Source organism: Grus americana, unplaced genomic scaffold (genome assembly GCF_028858705.1).
Source record: "Grus americana isolate bGruAme1 unplaced genomic scaffold, bGruAme1.mat scaffold_417, whole genome shotgun sequence".
Lineage (NCBI taxonomy): Eukaryota > Metazoa > Chordata > Aves > Gruiformes > Gruidae > Grus > Grus americana.
The window spans coordinates 26614-42321 of record NW_026561680.1 but is presented as its reverse complement, the minus strand read 5'-3'; the positions used below and the strand labels follow the sequence as shown (position 1 = coordinate 42321).

The 15708-nt window shown below is 52.9% G+C and overlaps 2 protein-coding genes across 2 annotated transcripts; both read right to left on the bottom strand.

Moving 5' to 3' along the window:
- Nucleotides 1–381: 381 nt before the first annotated feature.
- LOC129200687 (ribosomal RNA processing protein 36 homolog) lies at nt 382–10932 on the bottom strand. Its single transcript, XM_054811963.1, has 7 exons — nt 10610–10932; nt 5242–5374; nt 3122–3188; nt 2174–2278; nt 1977–2051; nt 1748–1865; nt 382–1526 (listed from the first exon to the last, which is right to left on the bottom strand). The coding sequence occupies exons 1-7, from the start codon at nt 10872–10874 to the stop codon at nt 1387–1389; spliced, it is 903 nt and encodes a 300-aa protein (XP_054667938.1). The 5' UTR covers nt 10875–10932; the 3' UTR covers nt 382–1386.
- A 204-nt stretch (nt 10933–11136) lies between these two features.
- Nucleotides 11137–14473, bottom strand: LOC129200685 (neuronal PAS domain-containing protein 4-like). Its single transcript, XM_054811956.1, has 9 exons — nt 14210–14473; nt 13833–14061; nt 13373–13539; nt 13138–13274; nt 12848–12953; nt 12457–12697; nt 12078–12187; nt 11517–11652; nt 11137–11440 (listed from the first exon to the last, which is right to left on the bottom strand). Exons 1-9 carry the CDS (start codon nt 14268–14270, stop codon nt 11137–11139), a joined length of 1491 nt encoding a protein of 496 aa, XP_054667931.1. The 5' UTR covers nt 14271–14473.
- Nucleotides 14474–15708: the final 1235 nt, after the last annotated feature.

Sequence of the window (15708 nt, the reverse complement as noted above, 5' to 3'; positions counted from 1 at the left end):
TGTCACCCACAGGAACTGCAGTGGAGGCAGATGCTTCAGCAACACCCTCAGGCAGGCATGATGGAGTTGCTAATCATTCCATTTCTTGCTCATTGCAAGGCCTTTCCTCAGGCCCACAAACCAGCTGCCCACCCGCACACAGCAGGGCTGTGCCCAGGGAGCACTCTGCCCTGCAGAGCTGAGGCTCTCCCCCAGCACACACTCTGACCTGTCAGAGATCAACTGAGTCACAGCCACATCATCTCGCCTGCACAGCCACAGGAGGTGGGCAGTCAGGAGTGAGGAGAAACAAGAGAGCTGGTGGTCAACTGTAATGTTGTGAGACAGGTATTAACTTAGTCAAAAGTGTTTGAACTTACTGAACAGCACCAACACTGGGAATAAAGGAAAACAGGTATTTTATTTCATACAGAATCAGTTTCCTAGAAGTACCTGTAGACACCACCTTGAGAAGCCGAGAAGAGAGGCAGCAGTACCTGAGCACAGCCAGCAGCATACCCTGGCTGCGAGGAAGGGGGGCTGCATCACCAGGGTGCAGCCCACACAGAGGGGTGTGAACCTCTCTCCTTTACTCAGCACTTTGAGACTACATCCAGATACTGCATCCAGGCTGGACCCCCAGAAGAGACATGGTGGTCCTCTGGGCTGACTCCAGTTGAGTATGTGAAAGTCATCAGAGGCTGAAGCACCACAAGGAAAGGCTGAGGGAACAGGGTTTATGCACCCTCAGAAACAGAAGGCTTTGGAAAGACCTAACAGCACCCCTTCCCACCCATTCCCCTGACCTATGACAAGGCTACTGAGAAGACAGAGCCAGGCACTTCACTGAGAACAAGACAATGATTATGGACTAAAACCAGGCAGGACTAAAACCTGGAGGAAAAAAAAAGTTCCATGTTGAGAACTTGAAGCAGCAGAGGGCAAGAGAGATGGTAGCATCTGTCCTTGGACATTCCCAAATGCAACTGAAGAAGCCCTGGGCAACCTGGTCTGAAGTCAGTGCTAGCCCTGCTCTGCACAGGCACTCTACCTCCCACCTGAGCTGGTGTTTGATAAGACCTGGAGCAGAGCCAGCAGTGTGGGGTAGGGCTCATGCTCTCCTGGCTAGAGGAAGAGATTAGCAGAGGCAAGGACAGAGACAGCTGTCAACACCACGTACATCTGCATGACAGACTTGTCACCACCCAGTCATGGTGTAAATAACAAGTAAAGAAGACATATCAGCTACAAAAAGCACTATTTCCTTCAGTTCAGCCTCTGCTCTGCTGCCTAACAGCATCACTGTACAGTGACGGGCAGATACTGGGGAAGAGGGACGGCCATCTTCCAGGCCTGGCCAGGGCAGAGTGAATCCCAGTGCTAGACAACAGTATGTCTGTCCAGCAGTCACAAGTTCTTCTGTGAGGGCAGACGGTGCTTGTCTTTGATGGCATTCCTCTTCCTCTTCTTGTTCAGGAAGCTCTCCAGCTTTCCACTCCTCTTCAGCTCTGCATACTTCTCTGCTAGCTCCAATTTCCGCTTCTCGGCTGTAGAGAAGAGGGGAGCAAGGTTTTAAACTGAAGCCCAAATCATCTCTACAGACCCCTCCTCGCCTCTCCCTTCCTGGCTTGTCACTTGAGTACCAGGGCTAGAACAATCCCTTCACAGCTCCATGGGATATTATGGACTACTCATTTCCAGTGCTTGGAGTCCTGTCAGCTGGACCCCCTCTAGGTCTTCCTGCATCATGTTCACACTGAGCACTTACATTTCTTTAAGAAGAAGGGTTTCTTTCCTTGCTTGGCCAATTCCCTCCGTTGTCTCTTCAAAGACAGCTCCCTCTCCCTCAATTTCTGCTGTTTTTTCTGTGCCTGTTCTTGCTGTGTCTGTACAGAAAGGATGGCCTGTGTCAACAAGTATCTAGGCAGACCTAAGGTCATGCATCCTCTCTTCTAGTGCATTGCCTCACAAGAGGGGAGATGCTGCACTGAACTCACCATGCGGTTCAGAAGCTGCTGGAGTTTCTCCTTCTGCTCCATGTTCCGGCATTTTTTCAGCTGCTTCTGAATCATCTGAAGAAGAGAGCAGAAAGCTGTATGACTGTCTGCTTGCCACCTCTACTGTGAAAGACCTTTGCAGAAGCTGCCCCTGCCAAGCAACATTCTTCTGTCCAAGGACAGGAACAGAGCATCACCTCCTTCTCCTGCTTCTTGATGCTGTCCAGGAAGCTGTAGGTCTTCATAAATATTTCAGGCTTATACTCTCCAGACAGGTCATCAAATCGAGGGTCTCTGTGAACCTGAAAGGAGGGAAGGCAGAGGTAAGAGCTGTGGCCAGGATTACCCCGTTAATAGCCTGCTAAGTCTCCTCCCAGGGATCAGACCTTGCCTTTTATTTTTTTAACTAGCACCCACCATTGAAAACATCTGCAGTTGGCAAAGTCTGAGTCCAATAATCAAGGTGGCAGTCCCTCACAAAATCATCATGGCTGCATCCCATCTACCAAGCAACAGATGTGCAAGTCTACCACTCAGAAGTAGCCAATTCAAGGAACAGGAGCATAAGCGCTGCCTCCAAACACCTGCAACTCCCAGACCAAGAGCTGGCTGAACATGTGTTGTCAAGGTGATGGATATGGGAATTTAAACCTATCTAGATTCTCACAGATTACCTGGGTTACGGCATACAAAAAGAGAGAGACAAAGAGAGATCTCTAACTGTGGAAATTAACGTATTAAGGTGATCCAGCAATCATAAGTCAGTTATATTCAGATTAGGAACGAGATGGACGTTTGAACTTCCACTGTGATTAGCACTGAACAACGACCATAGCTTGCAATGCAATTGTCATCAGTGGCAGCTGTTAGATCTTCTAGCAACACTTAGGTCTCAAATGTTCAAGTTACTCCTCAAGTTGTGCATTACGCAGTGAGCAGGTTATACAGAGAGCAGCTGCTCCTACACCCAATCTCTTGTTCTCCCCAGAGACATGCTAGCACTACCTGTGCTCACCAGACAGCAGTCCAGCCTCTATCCTCCAGAAACAGCCTGTGTCATCTTCAGCAGTCCCATTACCATGTCTGTGCCCTATCAGCATCATTGAGGGAAGTCAGCTCCTGAACTGGGGAGGAGGAGCACCCACCTTCTTTGTCACAGGGACGACTTGTCGCAGAAAAGGTACAGGCTTCTTGGCAGACATTTCCAATGGCCTGAAAAAAAAAAGAGAAAAATGTACTTAAGAGGAGCAGAGGACAGAATGAGGCCCAGGCTAGTGTGTCAGGAGGTTAGCCAGACCCTCAGGAGAACATGACTGCACAGTGCCAAAATGGCAGACTCTCTCACTCAATCCTCGCCACAATACCTACAGAGACACCACTCAGTCAAGAGCCAGACAGGGCTACTACAACCAAACGATCTATAAACGTGATTAAAACAATCCTACACAAAACTCGTGTAGGATCAAGTGAAAACCCACCACTCGCGTCAGTAAATGCGCCATACTCAATTATTCCACTCCCTCTCCATGTTTTCATTCATCATGCAACAACCCTCTTCTATTCCTGGCCTGCCAACTCATCCACTCTTGACTAATACTTACACTGAAAGGTGAGACCAAAGGTGGGAATTTCTGCACTGACCTGGTAGTTACAAAGACAAGTCAATTCTACTGCGGCCAGGCTCAGTGAGAAAGCATACCATGAGACAAGTAAAGAAAAGGTCAGCCCCCAGGAACAAGGGCCGTACAGCTTACAGTACATATCCCAAAAGAGGCTTCACAGTGAATCAGGACCATGGCGACAACCAATTAAGTAAACAGGTTCTCCTGCAACACAGGCCTTCAGAGCTTGATGCTTTAGGTGTATGAAGGGGGCAGCATAAGGTGGGAGAACAGGGAATTACTCTCCCCATATTACTTGGATGCCATGTCTTGCAATTTGTCAGTACATCAGGTAAGTTAATAGAAACATGAAATGATCTGTGAACCACGCACTGAGAGTACCCACAACGTGGCATTATACCCACATTCAGCAACGCAGTAACGCTGAGGCAGGAGCATAAATAACCCTGCAGGCGTAAGGAAGTTTTCCACATGCCACTTAGGGCAGTGTTCAGAGAATTTTCATGCCCACCGATGTGGCTACACCCCTGTACAATGCTCTCGAGTCAGCTTTATACAGCATTGCTGAAGCCAGCTTAGTTCCAGGAGATTTCCCTGAAGTCGTTTTTTTTTTTTTCTTTTAAGCAGCTCACTTCCATAACAAAAACATGAGAGAAACAGCATGTGGGATTTACAATGATGCATCACTTAAAGGATTAGGGGAATTAAATAAAAACAGAATTATGCAAACCGTGTGGCAGAAATAGAGACGCTGTGTGAAAATGTTGCACTACACAAAATCTCCCAGACTCTTGGGTAAAAGGTAAAGCAGAAACATTATTCTAATCAACTGTTTATGGCAGAAGAAACATGTATTCAGAAACAGGCTAGGGAATGTCAGTGTAACAGAGGAAACCTGTTCAAATTACTTAGATATGACTCTGAGGACTGAAAACCAGCTAACTACTGCAAATAAAGGCTAATGGTATAACAGTTGTTACCAGTGGGAGACTGTAAAAAAAAATCTCATCGTTTTTGTTGTGCTGAATACATTTTATAGTCACCACATCAATAGCAACTACAGAGTATGCAAATTGGAGATGTAAAGACCACTGACGACAGGAAAAAGCTTATGATGGTAAGTACTGTAGAGGGGGAAAAAGGAAAAATCAAAGACAAGCCACAGATGAAGGATGAATGAAATTCCAGAACAACTGGCTATCACTGCAACTCCAGCCAGCAGGAGCCAGGCAGAAGATGCTCACAAGCTGGAATGGGTTTAGAAAACAGCAGCGTAAGTATTTCAGGGCCCAGGGAACACAGGTAAAGCACTGTCATACAGCTTAAAAGAGAAGCATAGCATGCTGTGGGTTAAAAATGCCTTAATACAGAGTGTGTAAAGGAACTGAGCGCCAATTTAACTATTCAGTAACAGGTGGCTGTTGGGGATTTGAACAGCATAGGATACCGAGAGCTCTGAAACAGCAACAGACCATTCCTAAACGAAACGCTATAGTGAAAGGTATTGTTGTGTAGCACATTAAAGGAGATCTACACCAGTTCTAAGGCAATGGCAACACTGTGAGGAGCTCCCAGCATAACTAACTTCTGGAGTGCAGAGAAAACACATGCACATTTTTCTGATCACAAAAGAACACCGTTACCCTTTCTTGCCTTGCTGCTGCTTCACTGTAGCTTTGGTAGGTTTTGCAGTTTTCTTCCCACTGGTCACCTGCTTGCACACTCTCGTATCACTCTGCACCCGCAGTAGTTCCTCAAAAGACATGTGAGACTGATCTGGAAGAGAACACAGGACACACCTGACCCAAACAGCTTCTCAAGGCACTTCCCACCCCCAAATTCCACTGAGAGGGATGTCTCAGACAGTGACACAAGCACAGTGGTGCCATCCCTATACAACTGCATGGCAGGAAGTTCTCTCAGCCTTTGATTTCTCTCTCAATCACTGCAGTCATTAGCAGTAGTCTAGTCTCCCACTCTCCCCAACATGTCTTTGCTTCTCTCTCCACTCAGAAGCACGCACGAGACAAGTTCAAGGTTTTTACCTGGTACAAAGAGCGGTATGAGCTCCGCACTAGGCTATATTTTGGCTGCATTGCAAATTCTGAGAGGTCACCTCTCAGTCCTGACTCTCACTTTAACAGACTGTTCTTGTCCCATCACCTTTAACTTCATTATCACATCTCTCACACTGTGAGACCAGCCAGAAGGTGCAGGAAAACCATGTGGCCTGTTCAGTCTGTCTGTTAAGACTCGGAGACAGTCTTTTCCCACTGCACATCCACCATAGCTCTGCTAAGTCTGCAACAAAACGATTCCCATGGCAGAGCCTGTAAACTACCGAAATCCAGACATTCCACCTTCACCATCTCACTACCAATAGGAATAGCTCATAGCCCAATTCACTGGGGGAAGAACAAAACCCCACAACACCGAAACACAGTTTCATATTCTAGCCCTGCTGTGAGATCCCCACAGTGTTATTTACACTTTGTGTTTCATAAAATATTCCTCCTCTCCTCTGACTGCTGACTAGAAGACCAACACAAACACCACAAGAAACAGCAAAACCAATTCTACCCAAAGTGCTGATGAATGCGTAAGAGATTTTTCTGGAATTTTCTGTTGCTATGTTTCTTCAATATCCCTCAGTGACGGTAGTCTTAAACACTTCTTATAACCACAATGTAAAAATAATATCAACGATTCTTTCTGGATTTACACCTCTGGGTGTACAGAACCAGCAATCAGAAAACATTTAAGGCAGCACTTAGATATGCTCATTCCGTTCTCTGGATGACGGTAGGGGCAAGAAGGAACAGGAAGGTTTGCACTGGCTCCCTTCTGAAGGAGAAAGTCTTGGTAACACCACCTGGGTGGCATTTACCCGCTCAACACCTCTGAGCAGTGACAGGCACATGGCCTTTCTAAGCCTTTACAATACTACACATTTGGCACAAAACACCCCAGCTGTGGCCTAGCGAAACCAATCACATCCTGCCTGTGGTGGGTTGACCCTGGCTGGACTCCAGGTGCCCCCCAAAGCCACTCTATCACTCCCCTCCTCAGCTGGACAGGGGAGAGAAAATGCAACAAAAGGCTCATGGGTCAAGATAAGGACAGAGAGAGATCATTCACCAATTACCAGCATGGGCAAAACAGACTCAACTCAGGGAAAATTAATTTAATTTGTTAGCAGATAGGTTAATGAGAAATAAAAAACAAACCTTAAAACACCCACCACCACCCCTCCCTTCTTCCCAGGCTTAACTTCACTCCCCATTTCTCTACCTCCTCCCCTTGAGTGGCACAGGGGGACAGGGAATGGGGGTTGTGGTCAGTTCATCACACATTGTCTCTGCTGCTCACTCTCTTCCCCTGCTCCAGCATGGGGTCCCTCCCACGGGAGACAGTCCTCCACCAACTTCTCCAACATGAGTCCTTCCCATGGGCTGCAGTTCTTCACTAACTGCTCAAGCTTGGGTCCCTTCCACGGGGTGTAGACCTTCAGGAACAGACTGCTCCAGCATGGGTCCTCCATAGGGTCACAAGTCCTGCCAGCAAACCTGCTCTGGCGTGGGCTCCTCTCTCCACGGGGCTACAGGTCCAGCCAGGAGCCCGCTCCAGTGTGGGCTTCCCATGGGGTCACAGCCTCCTTCAGGTGTCTCCACCTGCTCTGGCTTGGGGTCCTCCACGGGCTGCAGGTGGATATCTGCTCCACCATCATCCTCCATGGGCTGCAGGGGGACAGCCTGCCTCACCATGGTCTTCTCCAGGGGCTGCAGGGGAATGAATAGATATTCACCTGGAGCACCTCCTCCCCTCCTTCTTCACTGACCTTGGTGTCTACAGAGCTGTTCCTCTCACATATTCTCACTCCTCTCTGCAGCTGCTCTTCTGCAGAAGTTTTCTATTCCCCTTCTTAAATATATTATCACAGAGGCACTACCACCATTGCTGATAAAGCCCCTGGCCAAGGCTAATGGGACATGGGGGAAGCTTCATAGCATCTTCTCACAGAAGCCACCCATGTAGGCCCCTCCCCACTCCCCAAACCTTGCCATGCAAACCCAATACACTGCCCCACAACACAAGGTTTCTGCGTGCTCTGCCAAATTCAGGAAGCAACAAGGTCAGTCACATTGGCTCACAGCAAGGACTCCTCATCCTCGTCACTGTCATCTTGGCAATAACCAAGACCTTCTGCTTCAGAATTTACTCATATCATCCAGAAAACATAAAAAGCATACCAAAGAGCTGCCTTAAGATATTTGAGTCTCACTGGATGCTCAAAGCATCACCAGACAGACAAATAAAAGACTGTGAGCAAAGACAGTCAAAAGGACAAAGAAAGTATTAAAGGAAAAGAAGAATGATGTAGAAGCTACTCTGACGTTTCAAAGACAGACAAGACACCATGTCATGGTTTAACCCCAGCCAGCAGCTGAGCACCATGCAGCCACTTGCTCACTCCCCACCCACCCGCAGGATGGGGGAGAGAATCAGAAGAGTGAAAGTGAGAAAACTCGTGGGTTGAAGTAAAGACAGTTTAATAAGTAAAGCAAAAGCCAGGTGCACAAGCAAAGCAAGACAAGAAATTCATTCACTGCTTCCCATCAGCAGGCAGGTGTTCAGCCATCCCCAGGTAAGCAGGGCTCCATCATGTGTGACAGTTACTTGGGAAGACAAATGCCATCACTCTGAATGTCCCTCCAATCCCTCTTCCCCCAGCCCCTTATATGCTGAGCATGACATCATATGGTATGGAATATCCCTTTGGTCAGTGGGGGTCAGCTGTCCCAGATGTGTCACCTCCCAACTCCCTGCGCACCCCCAGCCTAGTCACTGGTGGGGTGGTATGAGAAGCTGAAAAGTCCTTGACTGCTTGGCAACAACTAAAAACATCAATGTGTTATCAACATTGTCCTCATCCTAAACCCAAAACACAGCACTAACCAGCTGCTGGCGACAAAATTAACTCTATCCCTGCCGACACCAGGATACACCACCACTTGCACTACAGTACTCCATTTGGCTGCAATTCCAAAACAGTACCTTTAAAATAGCAAAGGCTTACAAGATGTCAATAAAACAGAGATAAAGACACCATATAAAAAGATGGAACATTTTGCAAAGGATTAGAAAAGAGATTTGGTATAAATCAGACAAAGCGAAGGCATGCAGAGCTTCCCCTGATAGAATATTTCAATACTGGTACAGGATACCAGACCAGACTTGGCCACCCAAAACCTAATGGGGAAGGTGCTTTTCACACAGTAGTATCAGTCCATGAAATACGTCTTACTATCTATTTGTAGGAGACTGAATTAGCCACTCACATTGATAAAAACATCATTTGATATCAGCAAAAAAAAAAAGCCTATTTTGGGGCAGAAGTGAATGGACCACAGCTCACTGCTGGGCAGCAGATTTGGCTGGCTTCCTGCTCCAAAGTGGCTGGTCCTGTCCACGGCCTCTGCACCAGGAGAGATCGTGATCCTTAAAATCTGTGCTGATGGGTTCTCCATCAAAATACCTATTAAAAGACAGGATTACCTTCCCTTCCTTGTTTCTTGCATTCTTCCTTGACACTAATTTCCCAATTTTTTTCCCCATTCCTTTTTCCCCCCTAGAATATAATTTATCTTTTCTGTGCTGCCTCTATGGTCCATTTCATCTTCATTTCTGCCATTTTTTTTTCCTTCCTCCATTATTTTGTGGATTACTTCCTCTTCTTTCCACCTCTTGCTAGACTACTGTTACCTGCTGATAACATGGGCATTTCCTGCTCACCAGCACAGGCTCCCCAAGTTTCCTTTCCTCCTGCAGACTCATGTGACACAGACACCTTATGCCTTTCTCACCTGAACCTGTTGAGAACTCTACAACAAGCTGAGTACATCACAGAGTGTCCAGCATGCAAAAACAGATGGCCTAAGAAATGGCTCATATCTGCCCAGTCATTCCCCACTGAGACAAACTTAGTGCTGGACTCTAATATAACTACTTCTGTTCCAGAAATGAGATAACAGAGAGCCCTGACATATGGTAAAAGCAAAACTGCTGTTCCCATTCACATCAGGCTGTGTGAAGGAAAGGGTGACTGTCAGTGGTATTCTCTCTGAGCTTTGCTAGAGCTCACCATTAAGAGAGGAAAACGAAATGGCTACAGATGGGGAGGCACCCCAACCACCACTGGAACCCCCTTCCTGAAAGCCTAGATGAGATGCGCCTCCCCCCACAAACACAGCAAGGAGATGCCTCTCACAAGACAACCAGTAGCTTCCCACACCTGCAACACATCATGCTGTGCCATGCCACGCATTAAACACAGATGTCCATTCCCTCACAAATGAGAGGGCCTTTCACATATTTCTCATACAGTTTTCATTCTCACCTTGATCATTCTTAGATAAGGAAACCCCATTGCACATACCGCTGCAGATGAGAACAACCACCTCAATACACCAAGCCTAACCACCACCGCTGTTGCCACAGCAATACACCACCTGTTTTTTCCAGTTTACCCGTCCCATTGAGGACCTTTCAAGCTACTACATGTCTAAGTTTGCACAGAGCAACTGTCCTCGAGAAGATGCACGAGGTCTTCCACACACAGGGAAAGCGACTGGGGAGAAGAGAAAGAGGTCCCTGTAAGTTTTTGTTCAGGAGACCTCTCAAACAGCCCAAACTGAAACCCTGCCGTGGACGCCGAACTCTGAGCAGAGTGGGTGAGGGGAGGAAAGCAGGAGAACGATGGAGCTGGAACACGGAAAGGGACCCAGCCGTTGGCCAATTCGTTCCCCACCGAATGGGCGGCCGTGACGCCCCCCACCACGCCGGGAAATACGCTGCGGTCTGGGGGACGCCAGGGACCGAAGCCGCGCAGGCCGCACCGCCTCGCCCGGCCTCCGGACCCTCCGAGTGCCCCCGAGGAGGAGCGGCAAGCCCCGGGCTGGGGACCGCTGCCTTTCCCGGAGGACGCTCCCGCCTGAGCGGGGCGGCCCTTACCTCTCCCGCCAGCCGCCCCCTCCGCGCCGCTGCCCTCGGCCCCCGGGGGACCCCCGCTGTCATCACTGTCGTCGCTGCTGTCGCCGGAGCTGTCGCTCTCCACCGCCTTCAGTCTCCCAAGGGGCTGCTCCACGACCGCCGGCACGCTTCGGCGCAGCGGCCGCCCCCTCACCGCCTCTTCCTCCTCCTCCGCGGCGGCTTTCCCCCATCCCGCCGCCTGGGCCCGCTGGGGCCGGCTCCCCGCGCCCTCCTGACGCGGCCGCATCACCACCCGCTCCCAGCCGCAACGCGCGGCACCAGAGCCTCGTCCGCCCGCCCCGGGCCCGCCGCCCCTCACCCGTCGTCCCTCCCCCTCCCCCCCCCCCTCCCCCCCCCCCCCCCCCCCCGGGCCCGCCGCGAACCGGCGGCAGAGGCGGAAGGGAAAGCCGCGCGGTGAGGGCGGAGAGACCCCGCGGAACCGGAAGTGGCCGTGCAGAAGAGCGGCAGCGCACGTGCAGACAGAGCCAGGCGGATGGCGGAAGTGACGTTTATTGGTGCGGGCAGGGCACGTATTGCGCGTGCGCGACAGGGGCTTCCGCCCCCTCCAACGCGTCGCCCAGGAGACGGGTCAGGGCGGTGTCGTGCGGGCCCGGGGGGAAGGCCTCGGCCTCGGGCCAGGCCGGAGCGGCGGCGGGCGGCGAGAGGCTGTCGGCCAGGGCGCGGAGCTGTGCGGCCAGCAGGCTGAGCTCCCGTCCCGGCGGCGGGGCGGCGACAGGCGTGGGCGGCGGCGCCGCCGTGTTACGGGGCGTGGGGCGGTGCTCTCGGGCGCGCAGGTAGGCCGCCTCTTCCTCCCTGCAGCAGACGGGGGAGTGAGGGGCGGCCCGGGGGCACGGCACCGCTCTGCCCTCCTCCCCGTTTGAGCCCTCACCTGAGGCAGTGGCTGGTGCAGGTGATGACGTGGCCCCCGCCGTCCCGCCGCGCCGACACGCGGAGCCAGGCCCAGGTCCGGTCCCTGCGCAGCACGCGCAGCACGGCCATCCCCGATGCGGTCCCGGCCCCGAGCACTGCGGGCAAGGGGTTGCGTTAGCCTACGGTAGGGCACGGCTGCCAGGACAGAGTGGCATGCTGCTTGTGGACCCTGCACGCTGCCCTCCTGGGGTCTGTAGTCAGTCTGCTGCTCTGGCCCCAGTGGGACAGAAGCCACAAGTATTGGAGTCAGGTCCGTAACAGTCCTGCTCTCACAAAAAGCCAGGGCTCAAGTAGGCTTGTCTCTCTGCACTGTGGCAAAGTAGGGTGCCCATGTTCCCAAGTTTGGAAGCTCCCTGTGACCTCCCAGACGGTGTATGGGGTGTGTAACCAATTCTCTGCTTCATCCTTTTCAGAGCAGGGAACCACAGCAGGCAGAACTAAATTAATTTTGTTTCTGTTGTCCCAGACAGCCAGGTTCCATGGGTAGCCAGACACACACGTTCCCAGGCCTGACACTCACCCACAGCCCTGTGCTGGGCAGCTGCTAGGTCAGTGTCCTCAGGGTGCAGGAGGCTGTACCACGACTGACCGATCAGTTCCTCCTTGTAGTAGCCAAGGTGGTAGGTAACACTAGGGAAGACAAAGGGAGGGGGGAACTGAGTGCTTTGCAGAGTCTGCACCGTGTCAGCAAGGAGCAGCTGTTGCATGATGGAGGAGAGAGCAAAACAACAGGGGTACAGAAATGAGCTGCAAACAAGGGAAGGAAGAGGTGTGGGAAGTGTCTGGGGGAGTCTCACTGCTCACACAGGGTCCAGCCTGCATCCCTCACACAGGTGTGGGGAAGGGAAATGATCCTTGCTGTCCAAGATGTACAGCTGGTGCAAGCAGGCACCTCTCACCTCTCCGTGACATCAGTAAAGGTCATGTCTAAGACATGCGTGCTCTGGAATAAGTTGTCCTGGGAACTGGCAGTGCTGTCTGCATGCAACCGCATGACTGGCGTGCAGAGGGCCAGGAAGGCTGTGGCGGAGGCCGACCAGCGCAAGGCTGTGAAGCGGCCACACACTGCCACAGCCCGATTCCCCCCATACTGCAGCCGGAAGGTCTTGGACGTGCGCATCTCGCTGACAAATGTGACTTCTGCAAGGGAAACAAACCAGCCAGAGTTGGTCAGGGGCTCCCTCACTCCTCTCCCAGCAGGGCTGGCCAGCCCCGGCTCTCTGACCCCAGCCACAAACGGCCAGAGCAGGGCAGCAGTGTCTGTGAGATGCCAGCTGAGGACTCCCTTACCCCTGCCCGGTTCCTCCTGGGCGAGGAGGAGCTTCTTCTGCACATCCTCACATGCTTGCCCATCTAGGATGTCAAAGACTGTGTCCCCCTGGGCGAGCAGCTCCACCTGATAAAGAGGGGGCTGCCGTTGTAGACTGCGCCTGCCCCAGTGTGCCGCGCACTGGCACTGCAAGCATGCAGCCTGCTGGAGCCACAGAGCAGCACCTGCCAGGGCAGCATGCTGCATGCAGCAAAGGCACCAGGACAGGTCCAGGCACAGTGACTGCAGACACGCAGCGGGCAGGCCTTACCACAGAGAGGCCCAGGACCTGAGCCACGTTCTCCGAGATGTAGACCAGCTTGCCGTTGGCCAAGAGCACAAGCAGAAACCCTGGCAACAGGGAGAGCAGCTCTGTGCCGAGGGCGGGTCCTGCAGGAGGAGCCGAGTCTGCAGGGGGAGCGTAGGGTGAAGCGCTGTCTTGGGGGGCAGGAGCAGTGCCCCATATGGACCCAAGCTAGCATGGGGTGCAGCAGGGCCATGGGTACCTGGAGGGAACATCTGAGCTCCCCGCAGCTGGAGGCACACCAGGGCCATGGTGTGGAGGTAGGAGAGCCGCTCCTTCTCCCGTGCGGAGATGGGCAGCAGGGAGCGCAGCGCCTGCAGCTCCACGTTAATCTGGTCCCGGCGAGCCTTGGAGGCACTCTTGGTTGATCTGCAAAACCAGCCATCTGGGGAGATGTGCCCAGGAAGGGAGAGGGACACCATTCCCTGCCCGCTGCTACGGGGATGTCCTGCATCCGCCTTTACTCTTCAACCACCTGAAATCCCTCTGCCCCTACAACCTCCCTCACTTCCACCCTGTGCACTGGCTGGCAGCCCCACTGTCCCAAGCTGGTGCCAGCCCATTGCAAGGGCCATTGGGCACTATGCAAACTGGCCCAGGGCTCTCCCCAGCAAGGGGAGGGCCGTCACAGCCCCGTAGGCAGGAGGTAGTAGGGAGCTCACCTGAACGGCTTCGAGGCAGCGGGCGCCTGCTTGCCCCTCCTGGGCAGGCAGCTCATCTCTGCCTGCAGCGGCCTGTGGCAGTGGCTGCAGAAGATGGTCATGGTGCCGGCACTAGGATGCTCGAAGCTGGCGGCACACAGCTGCCTCCTTTGCCTCTGGCTGCGTCTGAACCTGCTGACCCCACTGCTCCCAGCCTCCTTTTGTACCCTCCTGGGGCACAGGGGCCAAGCTGTGCATGGAGAGAGTTACCTCTCGTGACGCAACTCCAAACAGCTCGGGGCTATTTTTAGAAGGCAGGCTGCTAAAAATAGCCCTTGCAGCCGGCTGCAATCTGAGAGGGGAAGCAATAAAAGGAAGCCAGGGTCTTTAAAACAAACCTGGCCGCTCAGGAGGGGGTGATGATGAAGGTAGCAGGGATTCCCCCCACGGGGCACACATCCGCCCAGCTCCTGGCCCACAGTTGTTGCCAGCCCAGCAGAAGGTCCAAGATGGACCGAAGGCCTGTGGCTAGTCTGCCCGCCTGGCAACTGCTCTCCAGCATCACTGATGGCTGAGCCGGGTGCTGGGAAAGGGAGCTGGTATGCCAAGAAAATGCACTGGAGTCATCCAGACCAAGGTGGTGAGCAGTGTCCCATCCCTGGGTCTGCAGCAGGGTCCTGGCAGAGGGCGGTCAGGGCCACAGCACCCCTGAACCCAAGGGAATCCTTGAAGGGGAGTGGGGTGCCTGTGACCCTCTCCCTGGTGAGCCCCTTTTCTTCCCAGAGAAGCCTTCTCCCCAACAGAGGTTTGCTCTCCTAGAGGCAACTGGCATGGGGTACTGAGCATTTCCAGGGCCTCTTGTCTCTACTCGATGTCCCAGAGATTGTGATTCTCCCAGAGAAGCCCCAGTGACAGCTATTCATGGACAGAGCAAGGAGCACCTTAGGGAACCTCTGTGTTCAGCACCACTCTGCCCAGTGCCATGAGCCCAAGTGGTCTGCAGGCATTTCCTGGTGCCTGGCACCCTGCAAGGAGAGTAAGCTTGGTGCTTCAGTGCTGGGCAAAGGGATGCCATGACAAAAAGCTTCTACTGTTTCATGGCACACTTTGAGAGACAACCTGTGGCTGAGGCAGCTGATTGAGCAGGGGAGCTGGAGCTGATGGACAACGCGTAGGAGATGCCCACCCAGGCCTCACAGGTAACCTGCAGGTGCCAAGGACCACAAAGGCGGAGCCCAGGCTTGAGGTGCTCTCCCTGAGCCAGATGTGCCGTCAGCACACCCTGGCTCTTGTCAGGCCTCAGCCTTGCCATTGATGCTCCCACTCACCACAGTGAGGTGCTGCCAGTATGTGAAGAACAAGCTCTTGTTGCAGTTAGGGTGCCTTCTGTTCTCTTGCTGTGGGGTTTTCACTGCTCTCATACCACTCCAGGCTGCTCTGTTGCACCTGCATTGGCCACCTCCCACAGGCTGAGGAGCTCAGGCACCTCTGCAACCCCACGCTGCTGGACGAGCAGCACTAGACCTTGGTCACATGCCAGCCCTCAGTGCAGGGGAGATGGCCTGGGCCCTCTGCCACCCATTCCTGGAACACAGCCACCACCATCTCTCAGCTGCCCTGTGACTACATCTTTGCGAACACACTGAGCGCTTCCTTAGCTTTTCCTGCGTTAGGTCCACTAGTTGCCGCCGGAGCTTCTCCGCACATCAGACACCTCCACAGGAAAGGGCTCAGGCGCAGCCTCCTGTGCTGCCCAGGGAGGCTGCTCCAGACATCCCTCCACCTGCCTCCCTGGGGCAGGGAGCTGTGGGGCACCCACCTTCCTGAGGCAGCACAGCCCAGGAGACAGGCACCATCTTCCTCCCTGCCCTCTTGTAGGGCAGCACAGCCACGGGCA

Bases quoted from the DNA above. Each gene is read 5' to 3' on its own strand.
- LOC129200687 (XM_054811963.1), bottom strand. From the start codon at position 10,874: ATGCGGCCGCGTCAGGAGGGCGCGGGGAGCCGGCCCCAGCGGGCCCAG. The intron at 3,189-5,241 runs GTAACGGTGTTC...TTTTTTTTTCAG, and splicing joins CAGCAGCAAGGCAAGAAAGG to GCCATTGGAAATGTCTGCCA. The intron at 1,866-1,976 runs GTGAGTTCAGTG...CTTTCTGTACAG, and splicing joins AGCAGCTTCTGAACCGCATG to ACACAGCAAGAACAGGCACA.
- LOC129200685 (XM_054811956.1), bottom strand. From the start codon at position 14,270: ATGTGTGCCCCGTGGGGGGAATCCCTGCTACCTTCATCATCACCCCCT. The intron at 12,698-12,847 runs GTAAGGGAGTCC...TTTCCCTTGCAG, and splicing joins CCAGGAGGAACCGGGCAGGG to AAGTCACATTTGTCAGCGAG. The intron at 12,188-12,456 runs GTGAGAGGTGCC...TGTCTTCCCTAG, and splicing joins TTTACTGATGTCACGGAGAG to TGTTACCTACCACCTTGGCT.